This window comes from Eurypyga helias, unplaced genomic scaffold (genome assembly GCF_000690775.1).
Source record: "Eurypyga helias isolate BGI_N326 unplaced genomic scaffold, ASM69077v1 scaffold2914, whole genome shotgun sequence".
Lineage (NCBI taxonomy): Eukaryota > Metazoa > Chordata > Aves > Eurypygiformes > Eurypygidae > Eurypyga > Eurypyga helias.
The window spans coordinates 1-21999 of NW_010246635.1; the positions used below are offsets into that span (position 1 = coordinate 1).

General features: G+C 40.5%; 1 protein-coding gene across 1 annotated transcript in view; it reads right to left on the reverse strand.

Annotated features, from left to right (window-relative positions):
- Positions 1-12006: 12006 nt before the first annotated feature.
- The window catches only part of LOC104508737 (UPF0606 protein KIAA1549-like), a gene marked incomplete at its 3' end in the record, with an annotated part of 32885 nt that continues 22892 nt past the window's right edge, over positions 12007-21999 (reverse strand). Inside the window, exons 7-9 of the mRNA XM_010150458.1 lie at positions 21571-21716; positions 14085-14262; positions 12007-12191 (exon numbers count right to left, since the gene is read on the reverse strand). Of these exons, the coding sequence (XP_010148760.1) occupies positions 12007-12191; positions 14085-14262; positions 21571-21716 (509 nt within the window). The remainder of the gene's footprint in view (positions 12192-14084; positions 14263-21570; positions 21717-21999) is intronic.

The following is a 21999-nucleotide window of genomic DNA, read 5'->3' on the forward strand; positions in this document are numbered from 1 at the left end:
AAACCATTCTGTGACTCTATGATAAGAAGTGGCACAGTTAAAATTGTTTGAGCAATCACAACTGGATCCTCTCATGCACAGGCACTGCAATAGTCCCGAGTTACAAAATCATACATTAACTTCTTCTGGAGGAGCGCTCTTACTCTCTCCCACCCTTGGCACAGGCTGGGCCATCTGCTACTAGTCAAAGTTGGGTAGAATAGAAGAATGTTACTTGTGGAACCAGGATACCCATCTCATTGCATGAAGAAGCTGGAAAACACGTAGTGAAATAAGGAGGGGATGTAAGAAGACAAAGGATGTATTCTTCCATACGCATCTGCAGCTAGGCTGGCTGAGACTTTGCCAATGGGTCTCATGGACACCTGCTGGCAAAAGAAGACTGGCTGGTCTCAGTTATCGTCATCCCAGGCCTCAAGAAGCACTCAGCCCAGGCACCACAGAACGCTGGCTCTATCTTCCTAAAGTTGCAGCCAGGTAAACTCCTCACCTGGTCTTACTCTTCCTTGCCCAGAAGAATCAGTCTCTGTCCCACCCTCTTGTCTCTCTCTCCCTCTGCCTGCCAGCTGTCAGTTCCAGTTCACACTCTCCAAGAACCTGAGACTCATTGCTCCTTACCCCTTTACCTGGCCTTACAACATCCTCTGTGTAAAGCAATAGGAAAAAAAAAAGCTCTCACCTTTTAAGGTACAGATCTACCGAGCTTGTATGTGCGCAACAGCGGTAATTCTATCAGAATTTAACTGGCAAACTTCTAACAAGTCTCTTAATCACATGCAAACATTTTCCTAAAGGTTTACAACTTAGTCAGACATGGGCAATTCCCCACAGATTCAACAAAAGCATTTCCCTCACAAAACCACCTTCTGGACCCTTCACCCCCAAAGGCTGAGACTACGCATTAAAGATTTCCCAAAATTATTTTTAAAATTTGGACAGAGCACTCTATTTTCTTCTAACCCAGTTCTTTGAAAGAACAAGCTCTTATTATCTTAAAAAAGATTCATTATGAAATTGATACATGCCTGAATTAACTGATACTTCAGCCTCAAGGTTTCAAACCTCGCAGAGTTCTCTACAGTCAAATAACATTTCCAGATATCTCCTACCAAAACAAAGCTTAAGTTGGCACTATTGGCACCAGCCAATATATTAATAGTATTAGAGATTGTACGTATGTGCTTGGGCATATAAATGAAGAAACATGATATAAAAATGTGAAAATACATATCTATAAGACATGAGCTGACTGAATATGAAAAGATGGTCCTCAACTAAAAATTGATAAAATGCCTTATTAAAAATAATGCCCATTATTTGAGAAATAGAAATAGTAATGTGATTACCACTGCAGAAGCACCACCAACAAAAACTCACTTCATTTTCTTAAAAAAAAAAAGAACTTACACTTCTGATACCTCATCTCTTAGACCATGGCAAAATTATTACTTTAACTGAGAAATGATAACTCACCAAAATCCACATTTTCAGTGGAAAGCATCTGAAGGACGTTGGAACATAACTCTGCTTCCTGCAAGACTAGAAGGTCTGATCACAGACTCAGTGGAATGAACAAGGAGTGGTGGTCCAGACTGAAGAGGTTTCTTACATTTTCTAAGGTATTTCTGCGTGCCACCTGCCGCATTCTTCCTTTCCTTTGTATCAAATTACATGGTGTAAGAGATTGGATGACCTCTGCACATCTTCGGACAGGGAGGCAGAATACCACGTCTGCATCAGCCATCTACTACTCATAAATAAACCACCACCAAGGAAAGAACACAGTCCCTTTTTAAGAACATGTTTGTGCTGATACCGCTACCTGTTCAGGTGCTGAAACTGAGCCTCTTTTTATCAGTTTCAAGTGCCTTTACTTAAGACTGCACAAAGCCAGTATTGGCAAAGATGTATTGTTTTAAACGTAAGTTGTTAGAGAAGGTTTTCATTTCCTTTATATTTATATATTTGTCAAAGGGAAGGACAAACAACTCTGAAGCTTACCACCAAAATGAGCATGTGTAAAGTAACACATTCGTAAGGCATTATGTTACTATACAAATGCAGAGCCTGCTGAAATCTAAGGGGAAGATGATTTCAAATTGGTAAGCCAGGAGACTGTTTTAATTCTAGCGTTACACACTGAAAGAAAAATAAGTATTTGAAGCTCAATTCATAGAAAAAAACAATTTCTGCAGAAGCCTACAAAGTCAGGGTACCTCAGCCAACACTTACTCCCTGACAGCAGCTAATAGTTTCAGTACTGTTCAAGCCACAGAACTATAACATGGTTGACAATACATTGTTTTGCTGGATGCAGAGACAGCCCAGGAATGGCAGCAATCTGTTTTCTCCAGAAAGAAAATACTGCAGGCACAGGTCAGTGAATAATTTCAGCACAAAGCAGAAGAGAAGAAATACACTTACTCAGTATTCTTTCTGCAGTTCTTACAAGCAGTGTTTGAATTTGGACATAATATGAAGAATAATGTATTAAGACGATTTTCTATTGATTTTATACCAGAGCCTTGCCTTGTTCTTTGCAGAGATGGATGCATTGAGCAGAAGCTGTTCAAATACATTTCTAAGGAAACAAAGGAGCTAAGCATGATTTTCAAAAATAATACAATAATGTTCCCACACAATCTATGAACAGGACAGGAATCCCTGTAAAGAAGTCTTGTTGACTTATGACCTTACGAACACGCTAGCACATGGAATGCTAGAAAAATGACAGGATAAAGAAACTTTACAGAAAAAAAAAGTTTTCAAGCCTACTAGTTTGTAAATGGAGCAAGGCAATGAGAATTACTGTTCTTAGCATCAGTGTCGATTAAAGAGGTAAATAAGTCTGATTTAGGATGGCTTAAAGCTATTAAACATTGCAAACTGCCTTCTACAATCTGAGATTCACACCACCAGACCCTTCTTCGTATGCACCACAGCACAGTGTAGTGTGAATTCACTACATTACTCTCATGAGGCACCAGTAAGGACAACTATTTGCAGGTGTTAGTGTGCTTTCCAGGGTCCTCTTAGTCTTCGCTAATTTTTTTCACCATGCTTCCACTATCCCATCCAAGATGTCACCTACTACTTCCTTCCACAAGGATCATTCATCCATATTCTTTGCAGTGACTGTTCCATAAGATATTTAAAACACCTACTAATCCAACAATAAACAAGAATTTAGAAGTACTAAAGCATGGTCACATTTCTTGGTCTTGTTTTCCTATTCAACTCATTCTTCTAATATCATTCCCAACCCCTATGCACATAAGGATACCCTTTGTATTTCTGTTTACATTGCTCTCCTTCAACATAAAACCCTTTGGGATCACAGCCAGAGACTACCTGTAAAGGAGGCATACAGAATGCATACTAATCGTACATGCGATTCAGTAACAATCAATTCAGTGCATATCTAAGGCATAACAAACCTCTGTTGATGAAAAAAGCATATTAGAAGATCACATGGAAGCAGAATTCTGTCTCCACAGCCTCCCTCATAATACTGTAGAAAGTACCATTCATATTTCTCAAGGTCTTTCTGTGCTGCTGACTTAATTTCCCTATGAAATGGGATATGATGTAACCAGGCTGTGCCATAAGCACAAACTCTTCCCAGGTCTGCTTTATAAAAAAGTACTAAGCATCACTGAGAAATGTACAGAGGGATCCTTCACTGCTGCTGGCATGAGACACATTTTCTAAGCATGAAAACAAAAAAGGTCCCAAATTAGATTTAAATATCTTCCCTTGATAACTGCGTATGGGGGTAAAGAGACGTGTGTGTGCAATGGCAGTTCACTACATTGTCTCTTAGGTGAGATGCCATCACGCTCCCATTACAGCTGTGTTACGGCCTGTACCCTCTATGGCAAGCCCCATCTCAAAAAGAAGCAGGATTTTGAGATCCAAGGGCTAAAAAAATGGGGTTGTACGTACAAAATGCTGTCCATTTTCTCATCTTGAACCATACCTCTTCATACAAATTACATCTCACATTTGTCATCACAACAGCATTTCTGTCAGCTGTCACCATTGATCGGGAATAGGTAAAGCAGTTAAGCAGGCACGGCGTTGCGGAGAAGAAACCTGCTTATAGTTTCATGGGTTTTACCACCAAGCTGGGGAAAAGTAGCACATGGTATAGTCAGTGCTGGCACAGAAAACCAGAACAAGCTAGTGTACAACCTCTGGTCCTCCTTCCCTCCACTGAAAAGGCAAAACTGTGGTTTATTGCTCACCACTATACAAAGTAAAGCAGGAATCCCACAAAAAATACCACCTCAGGAATTTTGCTCCTGGAGTAGGATTAAAAACAAATAAAGAACCCCCAAACTTACAAAACTTTATAAAGCCTGAAATTCTCAAGACACCTGTTTTGAAATATTTTCTTAAGACAGATTCTTCTCGTGGATTTTCATCATCCCTCCTCTTCTCCTCTGTGCATTTCTTCCTGCCACACTAATATTACCGTGACAGCTCAGTAAATTTCACAAAATACAAGAGGGATCATGTTGTTCAAAGCCCATAACTCTGAGTACATCTATGCCCACAGGCTGCTGAGATAACTGCTACAACAGGCATAATTTTGTCTCTGAATCACACACAGTTTTAGCCTTCCTCCTCAGACAGAAATGCCGCAGGGTGGATACTATCTTATCATGGTGTGGTGAGGTTCCTTTACACACCGGTTAGATGAAAGTGTCAGGAGTAAGTCAGAAAGAGATCACCAACTTTATAGGACAGGTCACCGCTGTGTCTCAGTTCCATCAGTCTTTTGTCCATCACTTATGTCAAACAATTACTCCTCCAAGGCCACGTACACAATTCTGACATCAACCGCAACCTCTAAGAGAGGTAGCACGACACATCAAAAAAATTATTCATTAAACTCTTTACTCAACTTGCAAAGCAAAAGAATGCATTCAAAATATGGCTCTCACTGTCTGGACAGAGCACATAACACAACACAGTCCCGAAACACTTCCCCTCTGCAAATTATGAGAAAAGTGCTAACAGACTTGGAAGACAGGGCATAGGTCAGAAATGTTCATTTATTTTTGTGCTGGTATTTTGTTGGGCTCAAACACATTTATATATTTAAAAAGGGTTTAATGCACACAGAAAGACAGTGCATTCATATATACTGAAGAAATAATCTGATATCAAACTACAAGTGAGTAGCAACATTAAAACTTTAGGCAACAATGATTTCATGTTGAATCATCTCCTTGTTCCCAAAATAGATAAATTCTACAGTAAACATTATCAGATTTTGTTACGAAAGACAGAATTTATTTCCCCAGTATTAATCTAGCCTTAGTCATCTGTTATGTTTAGGATGGCATAAAGTTTATCCATATTTTGAAAATTGATTTTTTTATTGTTGTTTTTAACTCCTTTTCAAAAGTAGCCACTACATAAACATCACTATAAATACATGGGTCACCTACATTTTGGATAGCATATGCAGTTCCAGTATCCCCCTTCTCAAGAAGGATGGAAAAGAATTAGACAATGTTCTAGCCTTTTCAAAGGCCAGCAGTTGGTTCAAAGACCAGTTCAAAAGAAGGGATAAGAAACTGGGACTCCTATCTGGAAAAAGAGATGATAGAGACAGCAATATGACAGACATCTGCAAAGTCAGGGCTGACAAGGAACAAATGCCTAGGAATCAGCTCTTCACTGTGTCCCACACGGTACAAGGACTAGAGGGCATCGCAGAAAACAAGGAGATGGCAGGATAAAAGCAAGAACAAGATGACATGGTTCTTCATAGAACATGCTGTGGAAATCCCTGTCAGCAGCTCAGACAGGTTCAGAAGAACAGGGCAAGTTATCAGAAGAGAAATCTGTTGCAGGTTGCTAAATATCACCACTTCTCAAGGACTTCAGAGAAAGACCCTGAGACACAAATAACTGGAAGCTGAAAAGTTACTCAAGGCAAAGCATCACGTGTACTTGCCCTGTTCTCATACCCTTTTCTACAGGTTCTTGGTTTTGGCACCTGGGCTAGCTGGCCTTTTGGTCTGACCTAAGGACAGCTACTCAAATGTTTGTAAAAAAGCAAATGGAGACATTTTACTTTTTACCTCTATTAGAATAAGCAGTATATGTAAGTGCGGTATTTTATTTCTACAATTTGTAAAGTTAATCCTCACTACAGAATACCCACAAAAGAACTCTTGGCAGAAGAATTGCCATCAAAAAAAAGCATTGTTGAGGAGTAATTAAGACATTGAATATTATGTTCCTTGTTAGAATTCAGCTATTGACACTGAAGCAGCAGAACCTGTACATCAATTCCAAAAAGACCACATTTTGGATAGTTAGATAAAATCGCTATTAGAAATGAATGATATTTGTTATGCAAACAGCACGCACAGACATGAATCTCTTGCAGAACCTTGTGTCAGTTTTGAAGTAGTTTTTACAAGACTGGTGTCAGATGCCTTTCTTAAGGTGAGCCTCTTGACGGGAATGATTCAGCAATGCAGAGCTGTTGCCTCCACATTATACAGATGAACAAAAGCATTACAGGATGACAAAGAATTCTTCATATCAGGAGCAGAAGCCTAGTATTTAGCCTCCAGAAGGGCTGGCCTCTGATTCTGTGAACATCCCTGGGGTAGTCTACTGAATACACAATAATAAGCAAAACTCTTAAGTCAGGGGTGTAAAGTTACACCTAGCACATGAGATTTGGCTATCAGATGTCTCTGCTTGGGGGGAAAAATAAAACTCCACACAAGCCCCTCTCAGACATCTTGCAGGACGCATGATTCGTTACCCATAACGGTGAGCGACGCACGGACGTCTGGCTGGCTGTCAGAAGCAGGGCAGATCAGAGCAGCCACGCAAGGGCTGGTCACAGTCCCCGGCGACCACGCGTTAGCTGAGGTTTGCGGGTACACGATGCAAACAGGCAGCCCTCCAGCTCTGCCGCTAGCTGGGCTGTGCTCAAGAAGGTGCGGTACTGTACGCTTTGTCCAAGGCTTCGTGGGGACTAAACCACCTCACCTCCCCACACGCGAACGCACAGCAGGGGCACTGAGCTGGAGAGATGTGTTCAGCCTTTAAGAACCACAGTGGCATGCAGAGGGCTCCAGAGAGAAGCGACTCCTGGCAGGAGAAGTAGGCTTTTTCCCCCTATGGTTTTAGGACGTAGCCGTGGGAAAACTAGGAGCTGAGTACACAGGAGTCCAAGTTAGCACTGCCAAGGAAATGAATTCAGCAGGCCCAGCATTTACATCAAGACTTTCTAAATCAACCATCAATGAGCTTGTCCACAGGCGTGAGATCCTTGTCATTAGGGCAGGGAGCCTTTCCCTGAATAACACTCTAGAGCAGAAACTACCTCAGGAAGGTCCTAGCACAGGATTTGAGATTTTTCTCCAAACACTTGTACACAGGAGGGAAAGTGAAATCCCCAGTGAACCAGGTTCCATTTTAATTTTTGTGTGTCCATAGAGAAAGAAATAATACTGCCAACTCTGTTTCCATTACAGACAGTATGTAGGACTTTGTTTTCTGCTCTCTGTGGCAGAGGAAAGGAGTTGACAGCGTTTTTGCACAAAAAACATCAGTAGCCCAGTACAGAGTAGACTGATGAATTGAGCATTAAAGACATTTATCCATTTTTTTTTCATGAAGAAGAAAAATAATCCATGGCAATAATTCAACTGCCCACAAAAAGCATGACTCCTTTACAAGAAAAAACAGCTCAGGTTGGGACAGGCAATGGCAAGAGAGAGACTCCTGTAATTTAAAAATGCCAGTTATGCATCTTTTTACTTCCAAAGGCAAAGACATCTTATCCAGTGAAACAAGCCAGATCACATCAAGGTGAATTTCCAGTAAGATGCTATGGTTTACAGAATAAGTCATAAATACTTGATGTGCCCTTTAAATATCTTAGTTCCCTCTCTTGAAAAGAATCATCCTTGCACAGAACAATGAATCTTGCATAGGAATTCACTGCTCTGACCTGCTTCCTTAACCCCCAGTTTAAAAAGGGTCCAAATAACTCTGATCTAAGCATGTTTTCCCATCTGATTTCCAGAATGAAAAAGGTAAACTAATGTTTTCCAGGTATTGTTTATCCTGCTTTGAGACAGAATGATGGATTAGGTAATCAGAGTCTCTTCAAGATTTTTTTTTTAATTACTTTATCTTAGAACCTGATTTTGCTAGCATCAGTTCCCCCAAAAGTGTTCTTTCCTATGTATTTATGTTTATATTCACTTAAGTAGCAGACTTCTGAGACTATCCAGAAGTAAAATATCCCCTATTATTGTCTGAGTTGAGGCTCTATATATCCTTTGCAGAAGATAACATTACAGACCTTTTTAAGGACACTTCTGCTATCCTGTCTGCAGACACTGATCCTGTGATGAAACTACAAAGCTAGGTGGAGAGAGACTGGCAGAGTGGCATGGTACACCCAACTTGCAGAAGGGGCCTTTGCTGAACACAGCCTATCTTGCCCATGTCATCACCACAAGAAACATTACCTTTGCTATTACCTATATTACTTTTGAGAGCGACCTGGCCTTGAGGTGGGGGTGGATAAGCAGCAAATCGGACGCGAGCCCAGCTTCAGGGCTGCTATGGCACATACGTACAGATGCAAACTTGGGTACTTCTGTGGGTTTGTCACCACAGGAGCTGAGTGTTTTTAACACAGCTATGCCTTCTGAAGTGGGAAATAAGCTATTATTGAAAGTCACAAGTGAGGGATTGTGACCCAACTATCCTAAAGGGGTGCCCACAGAGCAGGGAAGGGACCAAAGCAGGTTAGCTGTGCTGGCATGATGTGCTGGCCACTGTGATGGCTGTGTTGGGTAGCCTGGTGATCTCTGCCTCACTGAGGTGTGCCCGGGCAGCCAAACCCTCAGGGCATACCCAAAAGGCATGTAGGGTCTTAGTACCAACAGATAATAGTACTGGTTTGCTTCATAAGACAGACTATGAGGGTATGGAGCTTATGACTTACTTCTAATGGTGGCCATAGGAACACAGAGATTCTATCTACCCAGTAAAAGTAAACTTTTCCATATAGAAGATTAAAATCAAAACTTAAATAATTACATTGTCTGAGTGCATATCAAAATATTTCAGGAAAAAAAGCAGGAGTTTAACACCAGAATTAAGTGATTAAGTGAAAGGAAGGAAGAAAGGAAGAAAAGATGGTACTAGAATGACACATGGGGCTACAGAAACCAGGAAAATTTGTAATGTCTGTGAAGCATTTTTCTGAAGAGAAGAATGCGAATTTGTAAAAGATACTCTAAACTGAGTATAAAAAAGCTACGGCAAAACTTATGTCTTACTTATGTAATCTGCATTACTGCACTTTTACAGAAGTTTTGCCCCTTGCCATTTCAAGGAACCAGCCTTTTTGTGGCAAAGTCTTTCCCCGGCAGCGTGAGGCAAACAGGCTTTCCTCACACCCCACTCGCAGCCTTGCTCCACACTTTTACGTCACAGGCGACATAATCTGCTATCAGCTGTTACTGTGACTTCTAACAGATTATTATGCTGCCCACTGATCTGCTGTGTTAAGATGGCTAATTAAACACACTATAAAACACTGGTGATACCTCTGGAGATCCACCAGTGCAGTATGATATCCTGTATCACCTGAACAAGAAAAGGGTGTCTCAGTTTCTTATCTTCCAACCAACACACGTTTACATGGGCGAGACACATTGTAGACTTATTACATGGTTGAAAAGAATTGTCTTCTATTTCCAGGATGGGCATGTCATGCATATGTTAATGAAGTACTTTGATATTTATAAATTCTCCATATCTGTATTTACATTAAATGATTTTTTTTTTAAAGATTAATGGAAGTGAGAAGAGCTAGCACTAGAAACGCACCTTTATGGTTTTTACCAATGAAATATTGATTCCACGAGAAAACCCTAGATCTTTAACCTAAATATCCTTCCAATTACAGATGCAGTGCAGGCCTTCACTTTCCTTTGGTACCAAAGTCAAGCTCTGTGAAGAGGGAATGGAAATAATTGTGGGTGGGGTGAGGAAGGGGGAGTGTGAGTCCATTTTTAAATTGAGTTTATTTACAAACCTAAATCCCCAGTCACATGATTTCACTCCTTTGATAGTTTCTTAGCATTTACTGTAACGATTTTAAAGGGCAGGACCAGACCAAACGTCCCTAATCATTTGTATGCTGTTTTGACTGTCTGGGGGTCTTCAGTGCCTGTGAAATATGCCCTATTCTGACCTGGAAATCCAACCCACTGTTTAGACACATGAAGAAAGCCCAAAGACAGCCTGCTACTAAAGAAGCCAGAGTACTACTTTTGTTCTGGATCTTCAGCAATGGAGGAAAATGGCTTTCAGAGTAGATTCTGCCAGGAGTTTGATGTGCTAAGTGATAAAAATTTAAGACATGCTTTAGTGCTTTACCTCATTTAGTATTAAAGCATGATCCACTCACTGGCACAAGGGTTGGACTAGATGTCCTTACTGGTTCTTTCTAGCTTGCTTATGGTGACTTCCCTAAAGAAGCCAAAGTGACAGGCTCCCTAGGCGAACTGAAATGAGACTTGCATGCAAACAAGTTCAAGGCTTCTCACTCATGAATTATTAAAGACAAAGAATACTGTGGAAGCAGTGGAGAAAAACAACTGAGCCCCATTTTCCCAGAAGAAAGTAAAACTATGAAAGACGTTTCTGGCCTTGCAGTCAACTCAACCCAACTGCTTTCTTATGAAAAGCTTGCAACAGCAGAGAGGGACCAAAAATATATGTGATAAAATAAGGTACCAAGGGTGATGATCCCCTTTTGCCTTTTGTGTATGACCCTTCACAAATTAGCTGAAACTACTGTAGGGAACTTCTTCAATCAAGACCTGCATTACGTATTAGCACAGCACAGGTGAAACAAGGTACCAGGGGGTGAAGTTCATCAAAGGGTACCACTTGTTGCTGACCTTGATTCTGACACTCAATCCGCAGTGGCAAGACAAGTGGAAGTTACTATTGATTTGTTCTGACTGCTTTGGAAGTGCAACTGCTTTCTGCTTCTCACATCTTTCACATCATTAATTATCTTGAAAGAGAGCATGGTGTACAGACAAGACTTGTTACGGAGAAAACTGTATGACTGAACATGAGGTGACAGTACAAGAACATGGCTACAGTACCACAGAATTAGTACAGACAGATTATTTTGCCTTTAATAAGGCCTCTGAAGGTATAGTCAGTAATAAGCATCTCTGACGCACTGAGTGATTATCTTCAACTGTAAAAGGAAAAGTAGGATTTGCAGCCCTTCAGTCACTTCTCCACTCTTTTTACCCAATATATCCTTTGTGAAAATCCTAGTTCACGTATTTTTTAATTTACAGTCTCAGGCAGGAAAAAGGCAAGGCTGCTGAATTTTTCAGCATCTTAAACCAGTCTTCCAACACTCTGGCCAATACGCTCACCCATGCAGTCTCATGCAGACCCACTCATCTAGTCCTGCAACAGGCTCTCTCAACAGCGACACAAGAGCAGCGGCAGAGCACAGAGCAGCAAGGACAGGCTCTGGCAAATTCTAGTTCCAGCATGAGGTATAACGGATGGTGCAGTTCAGCTGTCAAATTAGTTTAACAGAAGCTCTCCAAAGAAAAATTCAGCCCTTTGCAGAAAACAAGGTCAGTGATTCAACTCAGTACATCTCCTCTTATTCAGTCCTAGTTGAAGCCTTGAAATGAAGCGATAAAGAAAGGTTCCTTTCAGCCTCAATGCCCACATTTCAGAAGGATGTATCTATCTAATGCACTATCACCAGCTAGGAGAACAAATCAAACACTCTGGGATTCTTGATTTCAACTATCATTTCAATTTTTTTTTAATTTTTATCAGAAGGCTCTGAAAATGTGCATCCACATGTTATTTAAGGATGCTAGGTGTTCCCTAGACTCTCACGGTTTTTCATGCTCAGAATACTCAAGCTCCTCTCAGCACCGCTTCCCCTTTTACCTTCTGTCGCTGCTGAATGTTGCTGATCGTGTCTGGCTGAAACTCCAGTTTGTCTGTTCGACAAAGTTTCCAGTATAAAATAATAACGATCAGGAGCACCACAGCAACGGGGACTGCCACGCCAACAATAATCCAGAGGTTGCTGTTCTGTGACTCTGAAGCAGACTCCTTCAGCTTCTCCAGAGCTGTGAAGTTAAAAGAAGACAGCAATATTATGTGGTTATATATTTTTAACTGAGGACACTTCAAGGTTATGTATTTTAATGTTTTTGTAAATGCTATTTACGGAATTTATCAGAAACCAGCTGCACCTCACAGGAAATGTCACACCACTTATAAGTAAACATATGTCATGCTCCAAAACCATGAGGCAGGTGATCAATTGTCCTGGCCTACCTTCTGAAGACCTGTGCTTAAAATATTAATGAAAATATACTTCTGTACCTCACTATGTAACCCAAAGTTGAGCTGACATAGCGAAACGGGTCCACAAAAATGACTTACCACTAAGGAAGGTGAGAAGGGCTTCCTATTGTTATTGACCTTTTCCTGCTTAAAGCAGTATTATCAGCTGCCTCTTCTCTTTAACTAAAGTTTATCGAGTTTGTAATCTTCCCCTTCAATGATCACCGTCAGTTTGAAATCAGTAAGACCTTCCTCCCTGATACGTATAGTTTTGCATTTTCCATTACTTTTTTTCCTTTCTCTGTTTCTTTGCCAGTGTGTAAGATCCTTTAGCCCCAAACAGCAGACAAAACTACTGGAAAGCATAATGAAACCAGTCAAACTTGTAAAAAGTGAACTGGAAGAATCAAGAAAACTTTCATTTGCTCTGTTTTGCATGGTGCTTATGTGTGGGACTAAAAACCACAGCAGTAATCTATTTCTAGTCAAACTGATGCACTTTCTTAAAATGGTGTTTTCAAGTTGAAGACTTCATGAAGTTTGTTCAACACTCACCATCTTTGTAAAGGGAATTTATTCTTGCAACTTTCTGCATTTCCATCTAACCAATATTACAGTCCATTAACAGATATTAAGCAGATGTTAATGAGCTACTGACCTATCTTTAAACCACTGTTTTAATGAGGGACAAAGTTTAGAAACACATCCAGATGGTCCAATTATTACTATTTTCTTTCTCTTCTTTCTGCAGAGAATTTTAAAAATTAGACACATGCTTGTTCTACTGGCAAAATACCCCATGGTACAATGTAACTCATGTCTTCATATTGCACAAGAATAGAAAATGTAATTAAGCATTCATATCAATGACATATTTTGTAGATGATACACGTCTGCTATTGTTTTAAAATACTTTCAAGTTTCTTTCCCAATCATAATGTGAAATTTTGAGTAGGTTTGTCTGACTCCTTACTGCAAATTATTTATATACCAAGCTTCTTGAATAAAGTAATTATATGACCTGCCATATTTATTCTGATGTGCATCTAGTAAAAGATCATATTACTTTTATATTACTGATGGGCAAACAAATAAGGTCAATCATGTTCAGTGGAGGAGATAAACTGTTTCTTTTTGCTTATACCCTAAAAAAATGCCCAAACTAGCATTAGTCTACATCTTTCACTCCTAGAAAGCATAATCCAAACAAAAAGTAGTGACTTGTGTTAAACTTTACTGCTATTACTCAGCTAAAAGAAATCCCCATTTCACACTGACGTCCTCCCATCCCACAGTCATGGGTTTTGTGAAAGCTCCTGGGCAAGGTAAGCTGTAAAGAGCTCTGGACTAGCAGAACAAGACGAGGATGGCAAGAAGGTATCTAGTTAGTACAGTATTTATCTAGCACAAGCACTGAAGTCAAAGTAGCGAGGCTCGCACTTAAGGACTCTGTTGCAATTCCAAGCTCAGTAAAGTCTTCAAGAAGCAAAGCAACACCACACTTCACTGCAAGACTGCTAAAATTTGTTTCCTCAGGAGTATCAAAATTGCAGCATCACAAGCAAAAACACTGCAAGAGTGAGCACTGTGCAGTGCTCTAATTTCCAAAGCTAATATCGCCCTTCTTGTTTCTCTTTGCTGGCATCAGTGTGGATGGATTTGATAGGGCTTACGCTGTGCAACGGTGCCTTCAATGCGGTATCCAAGGATGATTGCAGCCCGCTGGATATCAACTCTGTTCATCAGGTCTGAGCACTTCAGTGCACTGAGTCTCTCTCCATCTTGGTCCTCCACAAAATAGATCAGCTCCACAGGGTTATCAACACCAACCAACCGTGATACATTCACAATCTGAAAAGAAATTGGAAGTTTTTAAGTTGTATTTATTTGGTGCTCCCAAACATTTGACCTTTCAGTCCTTACCCTCTCTCCCCCCACAGGGCCCAGACTTTAAGGACACATCTAAAAAGAAACATTTGGAATAGCTTTGCCAACATGGCATCAGTATCTGTCTTAATTGTCACTGTAGGCAACCCCTAGTGCACAAAAAAGATTTTGCCTATAGAAATATAATTGCTGTTAAAGAAAATCACTCTATCTGTGACACCAAAGAACATGATATTATACTAACCATGTAACTGCTGTGAACTGGTACAGTTTGGAAATTGTCAATATCCCAAGAAGCCTGACAGGAAGACGTGCCGTGAGTAGTGCCCCAAACTGCTGTATGCAGCAAAGGCAACATACACACAGGCTAGGTCTCTCATCTGAGAAGACAATAAGTCAACCGTAGACAAGTGTGGATACACAGAGCTAATACTCAGCAATAACAGTTTGCTACCAAACTAAAATTCTGGATATTTTCACCTTACACTTATACAAAAGATTACAAGTGGAAGTCTTCCAGAGGAAGACAACATTGCTGGAATATTGGTGTCTAATTGCATAAGCACTATTCAAGTGCTCCAGGACCCTGGGAAATTTACAGAAATATGTCTTTTGTAACTGAAAGGAAAATTTCCAGGGAAGTGATCCCTTTTATAAATACCTTTTTATTGCAAAACTTAAGTTTCTTTCTCTTTTTTTCTTATTTGTTTCACGACAACGTATTGGTCCAGTACTGAAGTGAGCAACTGCATTCACTCTAAAGATGCCAACACCGGGAAGCATGGCTTGCCTTTAGCATTTGTCAGTTAGTAGGAGCTGCTGGAGAGATTAGTGAGATTGCACTTTTCCTTCTCTAAGTGCAGCCTTTGATTTCACTTTGTTATTCATAACACATGCTTCCTCATTCCAGTTTTTCAAAATATTAAGCAGCTACACAGGCAAATATAGTCTGTTAGCTTTAATCAGAACTGTTTGCAATTCCTCAGCAAAAGTGTCTGCACAGCCACCTCCATCCTCCAAGCAGCTTCCCCTGGCATCCACCTTTCTTCGGGAAGGAATGTATTTGACGCTGCGGGAAGCAATTCTTCCTACCTACTTCTAAAGACATTAATAACAAAAAGAATGTCTGCTATGAGGAAGCCTTGTAGATATTCTCTAACCACCAAACATCTACATTGCATAGGAGACTCACAAAACAATTTTGATTTCCTGTAAAATTAAATCTTGTATATAACAACGCTCCTCTGTTTAACCATTTACATGTAGTGGTGAGCTCAACCTAGAATTAGGCCAAAGAAATAGTAGGAGATATCCTATCATGTAAACCAGAGTTTGAAAAGCTCTGGAAGGAATTACCATAAATAGAGCAAAATATTTAGTTTCCTTCACAATTACCCTTTACTATGGCATACATATTTAATAAACTAGAATCTCAAACACTGCCCACAGGCTTAAAGTAAAGCAAACACACAAATGTTTGCATGTCTGAGGCTTACAAAAGAAAAGCTTTCTATTTCTTTTCCTCCCGTTTCCAACAAAACAATCATGTTGAAAGAAAGCAGTGCGATGTTCTAGCTCAACAGGGATGATGTTTTGGTCTTTGGGGACATCAACTCAGCATGTCCTAAAAAAAAACATTTCCCAGGAGTGGTAGCAGCAAGGTATATAATAAAAAAAAAAAAAAAAGAGAGAAAGCACAATTGTCATAAAAGTCTAGGCTAAATCAACTGAAAGCGAAGAAAAATGTTCAACATCAGTCATATTTGATGTATGTCGTGGTAAGAAACAGAACACCTACAAACACAGCAGAAAAAGGTGATTTCTGAAACACAGGGAGACCTGCTAACATGACCTATTAACCAATGCCGCTTCTTGTCCTGACTGCTCTTCACTCTTCTACCAGCTAAGGGACAACTGATCTCCAACTGAAGGTAACCAGAGTATCAGTAAATAAGGTTCCAACACACATATTCAGCAGCTGTAAGGCTGAATCTGGTTTCACAGATCCCAGATATATCATTAGTTAAGAAATGCTCACAGCTTCATATATCCACTCCAGCTGGGCTGCCTGGCCTCAGTGCACAGAGCAGCAGGGTGTAGGGACTGGTATCTGCTCTCAGCACGGATGAGTCCTTCCTAAATTGCACTTAACTCATGTCGAGAGTGAGGGAGTTGAAAGACCACATGGGACTGAAAGCCAGTAGATTGGGTTCTTCGTTTAATTTTATGAGACATCCCTGTGTGTGGCAAAGCTACAGAATCGGAGAAATTTGGATGATTCTTAAATGGAATTGTCATATACTTGATGGCATTGTGGTGGCCAAGAACACCTTGCTACAGGGGTAATAGACAGAACCTGGCTGAATGGGTTAAAAAAGGAACCTCTCCACAGCTGCCTTTAGAAAGGGCAGAGGGGAAAGGGACAGATTCCAGTGCAAGTTGCCACAACTGAACCAATACGATTTTAACATGGAATTAAAAACAACAGTGCATGGCTCCCTGAGGAACAGGGATGGGTGAGAACAGAATGGAGATAAGTAGCTGGAGGTATTTTGGCACAGTGTATAGGACTGGGAAACAAGCATAAAGAAATTTAGTGGAAGGTGGAAGTGCAGGCTGGCGTTGATGAACTAAGCTCGCCATTTTAAAGTAAGTTTTATCTGAAATAGTTCTTTATGAATACACAGTATTTTATGAGTGCTCACACCATACTGAGGGAAGCTGCAGACAAAATGCCATATCCAAGGGGAGATGGGTATGAGCTTCTATTCTGGGAAAGCTGATGGCTGAGAAGGGTATTCTTGAGGTATGAGACACAAGTAGACTTGTACGTCAACTCAGCAACTCTGACAGTACCTATACATCAGTTTTCATCTCTGTCACATTGGTTAAGTATAATTTATTTTCTTTTAAACTAACCTCTGAGTTTGCTGCAACACAGAAAATGGGACACTGGATCTGAACTGGTTTTAAGTCTGATGATAAAGTTAAGGTATACAGCCACTGTGCCATGTTTTTACACAGCTTCAGTATATTAAGTTTTGAACCATTTTGCTCCAAATTATGCTCTCTGTGCAGCCTCAGGTTGGTTTTGTCTCATACTTTACAGAGGTGTCTCTATCCTTAAAAGTGCTAAGAGTACAAGCACAGGCAGAAACGGTATTTTCCAGGCATCCAGCAAAGCAACCCATGTGTAAGGAAGCATTTAAGTATTTTATATTTATACCTTGTCACTGATGGATGACACAGGGAGGGAGGAGATACAGGACTTTCAATACATGCGAGGCAGAAAAACGAAAAAAAATACTAATTCAACTTCTGTGTACATAAATGATACCATCTTTGTTGATACTAGATGTGCATTTAACCTCCACAGAGTATAGGCTTAACCGTGTTCAGGTGTCAGTAGATTTAATTTAAAAGTGTTTTCAAGAGAATATCATAGGTCAGTGAACAGAGTTGCCTTGGTAACCAAACCTAGCTCATAGTTTAAAGCGGGGGAAGTCCAGGTGGTGGGCAAGCTCACAAGGTATTTACAGAGTGTCAGTCAGTCAGCGGGACGTCCCAGTCAGCAACCATGTCAGGCGTAAGGAATCCCTGGGTAAACTGGTTTGGGGTTTTGAAGGAATGAGTGTTACTTAGAAACAAGCAAACACACACACACAGAGTTTCCAAAATGCATGTACAAGGATTATTTTACCTTTTTCACTACATTCATCCCCTAGGAAAAAAATAAGCAAAAAATATTCTGCTTTCTGCCTTATTAGAAGTAGGATTTTAGTGTCCAGGCAATTAAATCAAGCTGTACTCTGCTCTGAACAGTTCAGCAGACAACGCAACATAAAGCATATGGGGAACAGGCATCATGCAAAACCTGCCTGGAGTCCCAGAAAGCTCTCACAGAAACCTGTCGGGGCAGGAAACGGTGGTGCAGCTTGCGGGCAGCCAGCTTCCTCCTGGGGTGCTCCAGCTGGGGATGGACAGGGCAGCACTGGTCGCAGCACCAAACACTGGCCCACTTTGGTGGCCCCTCCTTATGCTAAGCTGTGGAGACTGAGTGAACCAAGGGGGCCAGGGCAAGGCAAAGGGAATTCCCTCAGCTGGCTTACAAAGGCTTGTTGGCCAGCCAAGAAACCGGTTTGCCAGAGCAGGAGTAGGAATGGGCAGTGGGCAACGCAGCAGAAGGGCTGGCCTCTGCCTGCAGCAGGCATCAGAAGGCTGGAACGCCTGAGGAGAAGGTCATGCAGCAGCCATCCCCAAAGGCTCCATTTAAAAACCTAAAAACTCCCACCAAGATTGGGCCTTCACTCAGATTACACACTTGGGAGAGACACCGAAGCCCTCATAGAAAACCCACCCAGAGGATGAATCTCTGCCTTAATGAAAATCTCAGCTCAGTCATTATGTCCCCTCAGAGCTACTACGTCCTCACACACGTTACAACCACAGCATCACCTAACACGCTCTTTAAATCAGAACATCATTCTTTTTTGTTACTTAGTAGGGTCACCTCTTCACCTTCTATTAGGTTCAAAAGACCAAGCATGCTGAAATGAAGGAAAACTAATTATTTTTTTGTATTAGCTCCTGGTGTATTTTTAAACCACAATTAAGCCATTTAATTCCTCAAAAAATTAATGAGAATTGAGTTGTTATGGTAAACTATTGACAAAATATAGCACAGGGCCTAGTCTCTGCGGATGCAATACAAACTGCATTAAACATGTGCCTTCAATTTGCAGCAACAGCAGATACATATTAAAAATATATATGACTTGCTCTGTGAAAAATTAATATGAGCATCACAAAAATCAATGGAACTCTCTCGTGTATAACAGTCAGGTGTGCAGCTTCAGAGGGTTTTTTTTTGTACATAATGGTTATAGGCTTTTTTCTTTTTTTATCATGGAGTTCAACCTGTTAACAGCACAGACAGGCAAATGGGAGGGGAAAGCATGCTATTTGAGCACCCTAGGTAGTCCAAAGGCCTTATTCACAGTGTCTAGATTTAAAGAGTAATTTTTAATGTTCCTAGAACCTAACACAGGCCTTTAGAAATGAAATCGAAACCTCACAAGATATCACTTCTGTTTTCTTAGTATATGAAAGGAAACTAATATGCCTACAGTAACATTCACAAATAATTGCTTCACCTTCTGACCCACAGTCCTGATTTTCCACAGGGCCCAGAAATGTCACATTTCAATATACTATAAATATCTTTCACCTCAGGAATAACTCGGGTCTAGAGGGGCTCAGCACAAGCGAAATGTGTGTCTAGTCTTTCGTGGATATATGTCTGTTCTGCTAATACAAGTATCCAACACTTCAGTATTACTAGCAGCTTCAGTTTTTACATTCGCTATCCTAGCAGTCGCTGTTTTATGTGCAAGAAATATATATGGGAAAATCTAAAGCACAAAGAACATTAATAACTCTCCCATAGGACACAAACAGATGTATAAACACACTTCAAACACAGCTTATAAACTTAGCTCTGAAGAACAGAATCAGCAGCAGAAAAACTAAAAGGTTTATTGTAAATGCCAATGGACCAGACCCTCAACTGACAGGAGAGCATCCTTGAAAGAAATCATCCTCCACTCAGGAGCCCACTACCAGGTGCATCACTCCAGCTGCAAACTAAGGCTGTCTCACCTGCCACAGACCCAAACATCTGGCCCAAGCAAGCTACCAAGAAGCTATAGTACCTGACGGTACCTTCTGTTCTCGCACACGGAAGCAGGATGTCTATCACGGATACCTAGCAGCAAGTTACCTCCTTCGGCCTTCCTTTTCCCACATTTCCTTTATTACAGGGCTAACCCTGTTACAGCATGGGCTGTGAGCACCTGGAGAAGCCCTGTGTTATATGGGATGGCATGATGTGTTGACCATAGCTAAGAGAATCCTTCACTGCCCAAAGACAGTGGTTTGCAGACCTTTTGCACTAATTAGGTGGCATAAATGAGCAGCATTGTTGTTTGGAACAGGAGCTGCATGCCTCATCTTATGTCCCAGTAAGTAACATAAAGTCATAAGAAAAACTCTGTATTTTCACTTTCCAAAATACTATTCAGCTAGAAAGGACCTGCATGTAATTTTGTGCGTGCAAAAATAAATTACCTGAGCTTTATTATGTAAAATAGTAAAACTGTAATCTGAACATACACATTTTATAGGCTGCGGTATCTTTGCTAGCAACATAAGGAGTATTTGTTTAATCTATATGCAAAAGGAGGACTGAGGCATAAAGAACAAAGTGCATTAAGAGGTGATGGGAATAGATGATCTGAGGCAGACATCTATTTACCGCAATTCAAAGCTGCACAAAAGAAAAATAAAATAAAATCTCTATTACTGAAACAGATGTTTCTGGAGATAGGAAAACAGAAGTAAGAAAATACCAACAGCTGGAAATGTAAGTGGTAGCAAAAACCATAGGATTAAATTAAATAAAGATGATAGGTCTGAACGACTAGAAGGGCATCTGTGAGGTAAACCAACTGTCGACAAATTAGCTGGAAAAAGTAATTTTTAAGAAGGGGAGCCATTAAAAAGTATTTTACCTTTAGTTTGTTGAACTGGCTAGAACGAACACGTAAGAATTTAAAACTTAAACATCCAAGTCTTCCTGGACATTATGTGAATAATTCTGTCTGTGACAAAACACCAAAGCAGCACTGGAATCCAGATAGCAGAAGCTGCCATGTTGGCAAAATATGACATGATTCATCGCTTACTTGGAAAGCCATTCCTGCGATCAGGAGTACTGTGACAAAGAGGCAGTTAAGGGGCAGAATATACTACTCTCCTGTGGCATCAAGCTGCACATCATTCTATTTCATATTTCTACACCAGTATCAAAACACTACAGAGATCTGTGAAGTAGCTGTTCCAGCAGAGTACTACTTTGACTGGGATGAGCATCCTGTCTCCTTTTCCTAGGCATCTCATCAAAGTCAGACAAGATAGCAAGTTCCTAAAACAGGCTGCTGGTAAAATAATTTTCAATATAGTTTTGAAGAAGTCACCAAAATTTTTTAGTAGCCACTTAAAATATTCAGGTTTTTTCATTTGTTACGTTTAGCTTAAAAGACAACAACATAACCAAAAGAACTGTATTTAAGGTGCCAAACACAAGCATCATCAACTAACTGAAGGCGAGACATGCTTTTGCGTTACATTTCTCAACTCAAAACTAAGACAGTATCAACTGATTCAATAATTTATTCCCCTTTATTTCTTCCTCTGACTTGGAGCTTTTAATACCTGCACAATGTTGCTGCCTGCAAAACTGGCTCGTCTCCATATCCGCCCTCTGGCCAAAGCCTCGTTTAACAGGTGAGCTAGTTTCCGCTCCATCTCAGCCCGAAACACCTCCTCCTGAATTCGCTGGTCGACGACACCCAAGAGAACTACATTGCAGGGAAAGTAACCCAAGAACACAAACGAATTAGTGAAAGTTTTCAGTGTCTTTCCTGCAACTTCAGTTACAAGATCAGAGTCACCCTGTGACATCTTGCGGAAAATTCAAACGCAGCTGTGTTCATATGGGAATACTGCCCAGTTCAGCTGGAGGTTACATGTTGGAAAGGAAGACATTGGGTGGAAAAAGGTTAAAAAAATAAATTTGAAAAAGAAAAAAAATAGGGCAGAGGTAATTTTTGGAATCACAACCAGTCTAGAAAGACCCAGGAT